Genomic DNA, 12,672 nt, shown 5'->3' on the forward strand with positions numbered 1-12,672 from the left:
AAGCAATTGTTAAAAAACATAAAGCTTGGAACCGTTATCAAAAGACAAGAAGTCAGAAAGACAGAGAGTGCTATAGAAAAGCTAGAAATGAAGTAACTAGAGTGGTATCTGGAGCAAAAAGGGATTTTGAATGCAAACTGATATCTGAATTGAGTTGTAACCCCAAAAGTTTTTGGAGGTATGTGCAAAACAAAACCAAATTCAAGCCCTGTTTAAGTTCTCTGGAGAAACCAGATGGAGGTATAGCAGTAAGTGATGCAGAAAAGGCAGAAACACTGAACAACTTTTTGCCTCTGTTTTTACACATGAAGACTTATCAAATGTTCCAGTTCTGGATACTAGAATTCATGATGTACAGTTAGATACAGTCATTTTTACAGAACAAGTTGTGAAAGATGTTATATTGAAACTGGATCAAACAAAATCCCCCGGTCCAGATAATGTGCAGAATCGTATTTTGAAAGAAATTGTAGGTTGCGTCTCTAAACCACTTGCAGACTTATTTACTATGTCAATGTCAAAAGGTGAACTTCCAAAGGCATGGAAGAATGCTAATGTTTCTCCAAGTTACAAGCAAGGAGATAAGAAGAAACCAAATAATTATCGGCCGGTGAGTTTGACTAGTAATATTTGTAAGTTAATGGAAACCATTGTCAGAGATAAGATTGTACAACACATGGACTCAAATCTGTTATTTACAGAGGAGCAATATGGTTTTAGGAAAGGAAGAAGCTGTGGTGCACAGTTATTATCTGTATCAGAAACATGGACTAAAGTATTAGACAATGGTGGAAACGTCGATTGCATATATTTAGATTATAGTAAGGCGTTTGACAGTGTACCTCACGAACGACTGATTAGGAAAGTAGAAACGTATGGGATCACTGGGAATCTTTTGAAGTGGATTAAGTCTTTTTTTAAGTGAAAGATCACAACGAGTGATGGTCAATGGTGTTTCATCTTCACAAACTGCAGTATCTAGTGGAGTCCCACAAGGTAGTGTTTTGGGGCCGATTTTGTTTCTGTTGTATGTAAACGACCTTCTTGATGTGTTGATAAGTGGCAGATGTGAAGTTAAGCTTTTTGCTGATGACACCAAGTTGTATTCGCAGATATATGATAATGATGATGTACTGAATCTGCAAGCTGAACTAATTAGAGTGATGGAATGGTCAAAAAAGTGGCAGCTTCCTTTTAACCAGGAAAAGTGTAAAGTTATCCATTATGGAAGGAATAACCCATGTGTCAATTATACAATGGATGAAACAAACGCGCCCATTCCAGTAGCTACATATGTAAAGGATCTTGGAGTGAATTATGACAAGAAGTTAGATTTTACTCATCATGTGGACACAATTTGTACTGCAGCGAATCGTAGGATTGGAATTATCAATCGTACATTTTCTACTTTTAATGAGAAAGGATTTATTCAACTGTACAAGTCTATTGTTAGACCGACATTAGAATATTGTTCATCAGTGTGGCATCCTCATTGGAAGAAGAATGTTGTAAAAGTAGAGAATGTACAGCGTCGAGCTACCAGAATGATACGTCCACTTAGACCTTTGAGTTATGAAGCAAGACTTGAACATTTGAAATTGCCTTCATTGGCATACATACGGCATAGAGCCGATATGATACAGATTTTTAAGATTGTGAATGGGATTGATGATATGAAGTCCTCAGATTTTTTTGAGTTCTCAGTTGGAGGAAGGACGCGTGGTCATAAGTTTAAGATGATGAAGTTTCAAGTCTAACCTAGAGAGGTTTTGGAGTCAAGACAAGAACAAATACAACCCCGATGGGATATTTTTTTGTCCATGTTACACTGCACAGCGCCTAACCAAAAGTTATTAATGTCATGTAATGACGACACCGAGGGGCAAATAAGTTAAGTATAACTTTACGCCCACATCCAAGGTATGTTATCCAAGGTATGTTAAAAACTTTTCTGGTGAATGAATGTGTTTTCGCCGTCTGTGAAATATATTAAGAAGCGACTAGGGAAAAATAAAAGCAAGAACACTGGGGTCCCAAACAAAGCAGGAGATGTAACAAAGTTAGCCAGTACTCAACTTTTCAGTCATTAAGATTTGTTAGCACACAATTTTAAGCACTTTCAGAATATATATATGGATTTCAGTTCGTCTTTTCAAAAATAGTTTATGAAGCTGAAGGGTTTCTGCATAAAAAGGCATGCTGGGCCTGGGCATGATCCTGCCTGCAACTATTTCACGTTTTGTTTCGACGACTGTAATTAGATCATAGGTAAACTGCTTTTGAGTTCGACGGAAAACATATCATGCTACATAATATACATCTCTTTCATTTTCATTGAATTATTAAGTCTTTCTATGCCAGGGACTTTCGACCGTACGTACAACGCTATGGGATTTTCTGCACTCAAAACACACAGAGAGTATAAGTAAACACAGATAGCCGACATGTCGTAACCAAGGACCCATTTTTATTATTCTTATTCTATCACCATCACCAGGAAAGAAGTATTATATTTGTCTGTTCTATATTTCGTGTTTACACTGTTCCGCTTACATTGCTGAAACTGTCACGTTGTGGATGGCGATCCTTCAGTTCCTGCTAATGTGTGCCCCCTTTTCCTTCTACCTCTTAAGAGTAACAACTCCCAAACAAAGCAGGAGATGTAACAAAGTTAGCCAATATTGCGAAGTTTATAAAGACATATATAGTGCATGAACACTTTGCACTCTGAAGACAGAATGTTGTAAATCAGAAAGAGCAGGACAGTGCACTGATATACCCCTCACATTCCGTATTAAGCGTTAATGAAGTTCATGTGTGGAAATGTCTATGCACACCATCAATGTTCATTGATACAGCGGACTAGAACTTCAGCACTGCTTGTAAAAGTTCTACGCCAACGGCATTCGAGAAGAAGCCATACATTTTGTGCGCCCCTATACCAAAGTATTCAATCGATTGTGGTAATCTTTAGTGCGTGGACTTGATGTGGGTGGGTGATTTCCGGATATATCACTATCACTAGACCAATACTAATCATGGTCAGTCGGATGTCCGGTTTGAAATGATACTCGCGGCCCTCAAAACTCGTCTGATATCGAGAGTTTACCTTATCGAATTACGTCATGGCAGTACCATGCATGAATATAGTGGTGGGGGTATTGTTCACTATAAACTTACGAATATCAGTGTTTCTCGAGCGTATGAGACTTCATTATATCAATTAATGAATATTTTCTCGTTTCTGATGTCCAATCAAAAATGTACTCTGTATTTGACCGCGTCTTTGAATTCAGTGATCGTCCCGTCTCCCGACTAGCCACGAGATAAAATAGAGGAGGGATAATCGCATTATCGCACGTTCAATAACTTTACAGTCCTAGTAGGCGCCAATAGAGCCCACGGTGTGCGGTAACATGCAAAACGCCCTTATTGAAATCCTATTAAGAACGTATAGGACAAGTGACTTCTAGGAGATCCTATCGTACGGAACCTCCTTCACAGCCGCATGGGTCGGTGAGGCTGAAAGGTGACTTGAGCTTCTTTGGGCACTTCGTTGCTACATTCACTCAAGCACGAACCCAAACTGTTCTTCTTGAGTGCTCACGCGATGGTGTCTATAGATCGAGGTTGCTTGCTGTATCATGCAGCTTGCTTCACGTAACTTTTGATCGGTCCTGTACTTTCACCAAACGATCAGAAATGACGATGATGACAATGAGAGTAGAAAAAAAATCAAATAAAAAGAATCAGTAAGCTTTGGTTTGGGTACGGTGTTAAAAAAATATTGCGTCATCGACAAGCGAAAGGGAATGTTGAAGTTAATGTGACCTATTTAGGGCACAAAATATCATTTTGGCAATACAGAAAAAAAGTCTCGTACAATAACTGGATTGTGAAAGAAAAGTGGCGTCCAATGAAGACAAACCCGTGCATAGAAAGTTGTCATAGCTATCTATGCATATACTATGCATATTAGAATATCATATTTGAATAAGTTCCGCAATGTCAAATGCGACCACAAAAATGTACGCAAGAGTCAACGTTTCTATACCTACGAATATTACGCGCGATATCGATAAGTGAGAATGAGGATGATTCGAACGACAGCAGAAAAAAGTGAGAAAATAGAGAGAAAGATCAGGGGAAAAAAAAGAAGAGGGAAGAAAGAGAGAGAGAGAGAGAGAGGGGGGGGGGGGAGGAGGGAGAGAAGGAGGTGTAAATCGATGGATAATTGGACACGATAGGAAACCAAAAAGCTAAAGTGCCCGCGGAAATACCAAGTGTTCGGTTGAAACACCGTTGTGATTTTTAAAGTCAATATCTGTTTTCGTTAACGCTCGAGTCGCATGAAATTCTTGTTGGAGTTGGATATAATTTGCATGAAGAAGAATATTTCTGTTTCGTCTGTATTGAGCTTCCTTTTTTCTCTTTTCTCCCTTTTTACCGTCACACAGTGTTCGAGACGGCAACGATTCGCGGTCAATTCATCTACCAACGATTCATCATGATGAAGATGTTCCTGTCGGCCGCGGGGACGAGCTGCCTCTGTCTGGCCCTACTCTCCGTCATCCCGGCGACCAGACACAAATTTGAGGCGGCGCGCACGGCCTACGTCAGCTGCCTGACGCAGAAGGGCGTTATTACAGTAATCATTGGAGGCGCCATTCTCGGGGCCGGCATGGCTATATCCGGATCGGTATGTCAGGCTCATCTTCTTTGTCCTACCACGTGACACCAAATTTTGTACAAATATATTCCGGTCTGCTCATTTACATTCTTATATCCTTGACATAGTGATACTGAAAAAAAAGAAGAGGAAGAAGAAGAAGAAAACACGCTTAGGGAGAAAACCCCCAAATTACCACGTAAATCAATAACCCGTGGCATGTTGATGGCCATTTTTATATTTGTCATTTCCTGTGCCCACATTATCTAAGTATGTGGCTTCGTCCAGATTTAGGTTTATGTACGACAAAGTAGGTACATACTGCCCACTGAAAAGTGAAAGTTAAATTTTTGGTAGGAAAGTTTGGAAAGTGTTTTGTTGTTGTTGTTGTTGTTTTCGTTGTTGACTTTAATCATTATAGAGGTCATCTTGGATTGATCAGCAGCCCTTGTACACTATGGTTTCACCGAAACCTTATATCCTAATATAGGACGAAATCAGCAAAAATAGAACATATTATCATGGCCTTTATCAAATCAACAAGTACATGTATGTATAAAGCACTGAAAAGAAAAAGGAAAAACACGTAGCTTATCACACAGTTCAATGATTGTTGTTGACTATTGTCTTCCCTTGCCGAATGCAAAAACAGGATGATAGAAACGCCGATCTGATACGTTGTCAAAAACTTATCTCGTTTCGCTATGTAGTGTCCTGGCATGGTACTGGTACAGATCGGGGCGTGGCTTTCAAATGGCGGAGGAGGTGAGTGACAATCAGTAGCCAGCCAATCGATTCACGTCTTCACAAAGGAAGGCGTGTCGGGATGATATATTTGTTTAATACATTTGTATTATCTGCGCGATACTGTCATGTGTTTGCAAATAAAATACTCAAAATATTGTGATCTTGGCTTCTGAGAAAAACAGTGTCTGTAACCACTGACAGATCTATCCTACTTAAACAAACCAATGAATAGATAAATAGGTAAACGTAATTATTTGCCTCATGCATGGTATTACACTAGATTCATCCTACATATAGAGTAATCTAGCATGCATTATTTAGTTTCTGGTTAATTCATTTCAGGTTTGTAGATTTTGAAGACACGTCTGTTTTAATTCAGTTGTGGAGATCCATTTGCGTAGCGTTAACGCACGACATATTTTCTGTTGTGCAATCGAGGAAAAGTTAAACAATTTCCGAATGACCTAATTTCATTATACATGCATCAAACAAACTTATACAATTTTTTTCATTCGTTTTCATCCGAAAAGCGATTAATTTTTAATGAAATTTCTCTATAATTGTTGAGAAAGGAGGACAGGATGATATTATCTGTTGATGGTTTCGACAATCTATGTCATACAAACAGACATTTACATTCCATTATCATTACGCCATTCAAATTGCCGCGTGGAATTGAATGCATTCGTGTAACAACAAAAGTGGTTAGGTGTGAAATAGAATGAATGCATACCAACCATTAATATGCGTTAAATCGTTGCTGCTCTGTTTGTTCCTCTTGTCTTCGTCTCACAATCCACAAGCAAATTATTCTTATACAAAAGCACTAATCTTCTTTTGATTCATTTTAATGAATTTCATCAATGATGTAAACTAATAAAACGTCTGTATTTTGATAGAAATAAAGCTTGGAAATTTTTCATATTCGCTTCCAGTATACTTGAATTGCAACAATATGTGTTGTATATTGGGTTCCAATATCTCTTCGTTTTTCTTTCGAGTTGAAAGTGCTAGATCAAAAGTGTTACGTCTCTGGGTATATTACTCTTAGTTTGTATATCTGTTTTTCTTTGCAAGCTGAGAAGGTCTGATCGGGCGAACGTTTCTGCCAGAAATTTGGAACGGTGACACGGAAGGATTTTGTTTGAAGTTCACTCCGTCTATGCATGGGTCTCAACTGAGATCTCAAGACCATAAATCTAGCCTATTCGTTCTCCCTAAACATTCTGATTATGGCTCTGGTGATCATTGTTACCCAGTCAAGAATCCCGATCACCACGTTAATTCCAAATTCAAATATCAAATTCCAATTTCAATTTCAAATATCAACTTCAAATTTCAAATTCCAATTTCAATTTCAAATATCAAATTCAAATGTCACTTATCAAATGAAACTGTCAAAATTTCAAATTTCAAATTCGAATTTCAAATTCAAATCAAATCTTATTTCCAATATCACATTTCACATATCAAATTAACAACAAATCAATGTAACACAAAATATCAATTTCAAATCATATTTTCATTATGTTTTCATGATTTAGCCGTCACATTCCTCGGTTGCATCGTGGCTGTCTTCGTCTACGCTCTCCTGGAACCATGCATGACGAGACTTATGGCCCCAGCAAAACCTTACGACAAATATTTGTAAGTAAATTCTTGGATTTGTCAGAACAAAGTGTCTTTATCAATTTTTCATACATATTTGTCTTCATTCATTTATGCTATGCATTCTTGCATAACAAATACACCTTCAAGCAACACATATACCTGTCTAATTGCCAACAGTACATGTACTTACTTTCACACGGCGAATATTGTGCAGTGTTGTACACTTTATCCCCTGGCATAAATCGAAATCATACAGACGCAGCGTTTCATAGATGTTATCCGTTAACTACGTCCTTCCGAATTCTATATTCAATCATTTTGTGACTGAATCACATTTCCGTCTCTCATTTGCCAAACAAACCAAAACTAAACTAATACACACAGATGCACGCACACACAGTCACACACAAGCACACACAAACACATTGAAATCATGCATTCACCCATTTCGCCGTAAATTTTATGGTGTGTACAATTAGTGTCTTCATCATGAGGTAAATAATTACTGAAGAAATTGGTAAGTAACATACATTTCTGTTTTGTACCCTTGATATGCAGAGCCGACTCCTTCGTTGACAAATGGAAGGTGCACTTCGCTTTCCTTGCTGCTACTATGGGCGTGCTAATGGGCCTGGTAGTCATCACCATAGAAATACTCAAACCATGGACCACAGACCTTGCCGTAAGTATAGAAGTCTGATCGGGGTCATACCACAAGTCATAGGGCCTATAGCCCATGAGTTCGACACTAGGCAAATTAAGGCCCATGAGTTTGACACTACGGTCTCGTGGGCCTTGTTTGCTTATAGTGCCGAACTCGTGGGCTGTATGACTCCTGGGCTGTATGACTCGTGCGTGTCAGTGTCGTGACGTGCACCCGTCTGATCGTCTGATCTGTCGGAATCAGCCCAACGGTGAATTCCAACAGCTGTAATTGACTTGGCTTTCCGAAGCTTCCTGGAACATTTTTTATTAAGTTTCTTTCTAATCCTCGAACATTCATTGTAATCAGTATCATATCATTCAGCGTCAATATGACAACAAGTGTGATGTTATCATTAGCGAGTTTTTTGATCCGCGACGCGAACGCTAAGAAAGACGACGCTAGATAGGCCAAAATGGTTATACACAATGAGCGAAACAGCTGTTTCCATTGTCCGATCCGGGAGGTTGCGTTGTCTTATCGTTCGCGTCGCAGATCTAAAATCCACTGTCTATGAAATGCAGCAAATTTGCGAAGAAATATGGAAGCGAAGGAGAAAAAAATTACGATGTATTCGTTTTTTTCCCCCACACAGAATCCCAATGTCATAGGATCATGGTTCTTCGAGAATTTAGCGTGGCCACCTTACGTGTCGGGTATGTCGTCCTTGTTATTGTTGATTTTCACTGCTTTGTTCTGTATACTCCACAATTACGTCATCGTAAGATGTGTAAGTAGTGTGAATATAATCATATACAAGAAAGTCATGTTGAAGAAGACATTTCAGTACGAGTGTCGGACGACTGAATTTTTGTTTTCTCGGGAAGATTAATATTCAGAGAATTGCGTCATTGTGTGATATTTATGACGTTATTTTTCCTTCTTCTTATTAGTATTATTACTACTAGTATTGATAGTAATTATAGTGTTATTAAGAATTTTAAGAGGAAAAATAATCCAACAATATCAAAATACTAGTATAAACTATTACTAATTTGCGGTATAATTGTTATGATTATCATCATCATCATCACCATTATCGCATTCATTTTTCTGATTGTCAGTATCATCATTTTTGCTTTTATTATGACCAGGGAGGTTAAAAAAGACACCTCCCTGTTATGACTACACGTGATATTGTTATTTACCTGTAACAGTGTTTCTTTGTTTCGTCATACAGGTATAATGATCGGCAGTCTTCAGATCCCACTAATCCTGCTAATGAGTGATACCATCGGGGGCAGCAGCAGCTACTGCACGCTGTGTGCACAGGTGCTCGTCACTAGGAGAATGGAAGAGTGGCTGCCATATCTAGCACGGTTCAAGAGAGGCTCGGAAAACTGGTGGCAGGTACATACTTGTAGATGGTCCGAGCTTCGATTATTACAGTGACAAGGTTAACACTTGCTATACGGGATCGGGCTTTTGACTCTCAGAAAAGATCGAAATCTCGAGTTCGAGTCCAACCCCGGAGGACAAGATGTATTCACCATCATTATCTTCCTGTATGAAACCGGCTGTGAATGCTGATACTGTATAGCGTTCTTGAAGAGAGTTCAGACCAAACGTGCGACCCTGGATGAATAACGTTGCATTGATACTATTGTTAATGTTATCATCAATGCTTTGGTTATCATTATTATCATCATTATCCCTCAGTGTTATTGTTTTATTCTTATTTTCACTATCATCATTATTATCATCATTAGCGTTGTCACTGTCGCTGTCATTATGATTAACATTGACAAGAAATTGACGATTGATGATCGTAATAATTATCGTAATAATTATATGCGGCACTGTGTTGATAATGTTAGGACTGATATCCCGCAGTTTACCATGGAAATGATACTGCCTCCGAAAATTTTTGACAAGAGTGAAGATAGTAAAACAGAAAAAAAAAAGATTTCTGAAAATGTTCATGCAAAGGGTTAAGTACTCATAATAAAAGAGATTTCTGAAAATGTTCGTGCAAAGGGTTAAGTGCTCATAACAATGCTTCTCAAGTTTTACTGTCAGTAAACATGAAGTTGAGTTAACCTATTTTCTCTCTAAAAAAAAATCGAGTGAAAATTTTCACTCTAAAAAGAGTGAATACAAAAAAAGAGTGAATTTCGAGTGAAATTGGAGTGAATTTTGAGTGAAAATGCTCATTTTCACTCATTTTGGAGTGACGTCAGGGATCACTCGAAGATTTTGGAGTGATCCCTGACGTCGCTCCCAAATGAGTGAAAATGAGCATTTTCACTCAAAATTCTCTCCAATTTCACTCGAAATTCACTCTTTTTTGTATTCACTCTTTTTAGAGTGAACATTTTCACTCGATTTTTTTAGAGAGTAGACCTATATTTTCTGTCACTTTTTTCCTCAGGTGTCGTACGTGCTAGGAGCAGTCGTCGGTGCCTGTGTGTCGGCCGCAGCGTCGCGCAGCCTCGGCAGCGTACCGGGAGTGAGTCTAGCTTCCTCATTCATCGGCGGATTTCTTCTCATTTTTGGATCGAGGCTTGCCAGTGGCTGCACGAGGTAAGTACACACTACAACTGAGCAGTCGCATATGAAATTCCTCCTCTGATCAAGAGTGGTGTCATCGCACTCTTTTATTGTATTTATCTATTTATCGTAATTTCCTTAACATGTGCAGGTATATATACGCATTGCTTTTGTTTTTGTTGTGTACATAAAGTACTTTTTATTTATTTAGTGCCGAATAAAATTGAATTGAATCTAGGATATGACAATCTTTCAAACTTCATTTTCATTCTCATTTTTTTTTCAACAGAATACTGAGTAATAATGGGAGTAGTGGACATGCTTTTGAATAATACACAGGAGGCAAAAATAACAGTATGTTCGTGTCTGTGGTCAATACAAGAAGAGACATAATAGAGACACATATATACAAGTAGAGATACATACAGACATACGCTCTTTCATAACTTTGAAAACATTACCGCGAAATTTTCTTTGATTCATATTCCTCTCACATCACTTTCGTCACAATTTGGAAGAGTTCTTTAAATCGCCATTGGTTGACTGTTGTCGTTTTAGTTTGCTTTACCAGTACGTATGTAAATAATCGAAGAGAAAATGCGCACATTAATTCAAGGTGCCCATTGGCATGCGTATAATATACGAATAATTTATGAGTTGTGAGTGCATAGGGCACGAATATCGCACGAGGCGCGAGATAAGCCACTGGTCTATTCAACAAGGCGCGTAGCGCCGCGTTGAATAGACCAGTGGCGAATCTCGCGCCGAGTGCGGTATTACGTGCCCCAATGCACGAACAAAATCATAAATTATTCGTTTTATACAAGACCTTGTCCACAATCACAGTACTAAATTAGTGACCGCTTACTCAGGAAGGCCCAAAAATAAATGTAACATCAGGCAGAGAATTGTAAACCACCCTGTGTACAGCTTTCAAACACTCGTCATGATTCGACCACGACACAGGAATCACAAACTCCGCAGGGTCTATACCCATTATACGCTTACGTTAGATCGAGTTAGGCCTGACTGTTAGGCCGATCTGAGATGTCGGTAGATCTAGTAGTAGGTCTAGACTTTGTCTATTTCCGAAAATGCTTTTGTATAAAAACACAGAAAAATAATCAAATTACGGTTTCTCAACTTGAAATGAAGTCTTGATTTTGGGATCACTGTGGTCCACGTAGCAGATCAGAGTCAAAAGTAAAAACACAGCAGGAGGTGTAAAGGCCGCGATACATGCAACTAGCTAGGTAAAGTAGCTGCGCGTACACGTTAACGTTGCAGTACTCCACCGCGCCTGGTATGGGAGACTTACCGGCAGCGCAGCGCAGCCGGCCAGCACGTACAATGTACACTGTAGTTTGCTGGCGCTTTGCTACGGGTGGGTGTGAGCCACAGAACTCTGTGAGCGGCCATGCATTAGTAGCCCCCCGCGAAGCTGTGCTATAGTACCTTCGAGCCATGCAATAGGCCCATGCCAGGGGCCTATTGTATGGCTGTCACTCTCAATGAGTTTGATAGGTATTTTCTATTGAATGTCATGTGACATGTTCTTGGCCAATCACAATTCGACATCATTCTGAGGTGTTGTATAACACCCGCTAACATTCTTTCATATTGACTTGCGTGATTTATTCCTGCCCATTTAATGTATGGAGAGACAGATTTCTATATCTGGATCATGTTTTCCATTTGTGGTGAAATTCTGCGTACATTCATGTATTCCATATAAGTAATGATGGTCTCTTATAGTGCTATACTTACGTTTTGATTGTTTCTACTTCTGTATGCCTATAGAACAATTCGAGAATCAGCTAGGAATTTAAACGCTGCTCCCTTCCCATTTAAACACACACACACACACACACACACACACGCACACACACACACACACACACACACACCCACACATATAAATACTTACATCACGCACAGAACAAAGATGAAAATGATATATCTCGCTTTCTAATTCTGTCTATATCTCTCCCTCCCCCTCTCCCCCTCTGTGTGCAATCGGTCCAGTGGTCACGGTCTGTCTGGCATGGCAGTCCTATCGCTTCTCTCATTCCTGGCCGTAGCCGCCATGTTCGCTGGTGGTACCGCCATCGGCTTCATCTTCTGGGCTGTCTGCAACTCCAGTGTCCTGGACTACTACACTTTCTAGGACCGGAGGCCCAGCCATTTTGGACGAGAGACTGTCTGCAACGTATGCCCACTGGCCGAGCGAAGACTGGCCGAAGGAGTGGTTACAAATAAAGTGGCTTAGCCCTGCAGAAATATTAAGTGAACAAAACATTGCCTGACATCAGCAATGTTGCAGGATGAACGGTAGATTCTACGGGAAATGACGTCACAATCAATGGTATGGCGAAGATCCACACTCACTATATGCCCCGATGGTTTGACTCCTGACAGACACAACGGATTTGTGTAGATCATGCTTGTATAG

The 12,672-nt window shown here is 39.4% G+C and overlaps 1 protein-coding gene across 1 annotated transcript in view; it reads left to right on the forward strand.

Moving 5' to 3' along the window:
* LOC139720024 (thiosulfate transporter TsuA-like) overlaps positions 1-12,387 on the forward strand; it is a 49,938-nt gene extending 37,551 nt beyond the window's left edge. Inside the window, exons 2-9 of the mRNA XM_071631400.1 lie at positions 4,458-4,699; positions 5,380-5,434; positions 6,961-7,063; positions 7,586-7,709; positions 8,326-8,386; positions 8,911-9,080; positions 10,102-10,253; positions 12,246-12,387. Of these exons, the coding sequence (XP_071487501.1) occupies positions 4,458-4,699; positions 5,380-5,434; positions 6,961-7,063; positions 7,586-7,709; positions 8,326-8,386; positions 8,911-9,080; positions 10,102-10,253; positions 12,246-12,387 (1,049 nt within the window). The remainder of the gene's footprint in view (positions 1-4,457; positions 4,700-5,379; positions 5,435-6,960; positions 7,064-7,585; positions 7,710-8,325; positions 8,387-8,910; positions 9,081-10,101; positions 10,254-12,245) is intronic.
* Positions 12,388-12,672: the final 285 nt, after the last annotated feature.

This window comes from Diadema antillarum, unplaced genomic scaffold (genome assembly GCF_040938485.1).
Source record: "Diadema antillarum isolate AM-2024a unplaced genomic scaffold, OU_Dant_1.0 scf00000119, whole genome shotgun sequence".
NCBI lineage: Eukaryota > Metazoa > Echinodermata > Echinoidea > Diadematoida > Diadematidae > Diadema > Diadema antillarum.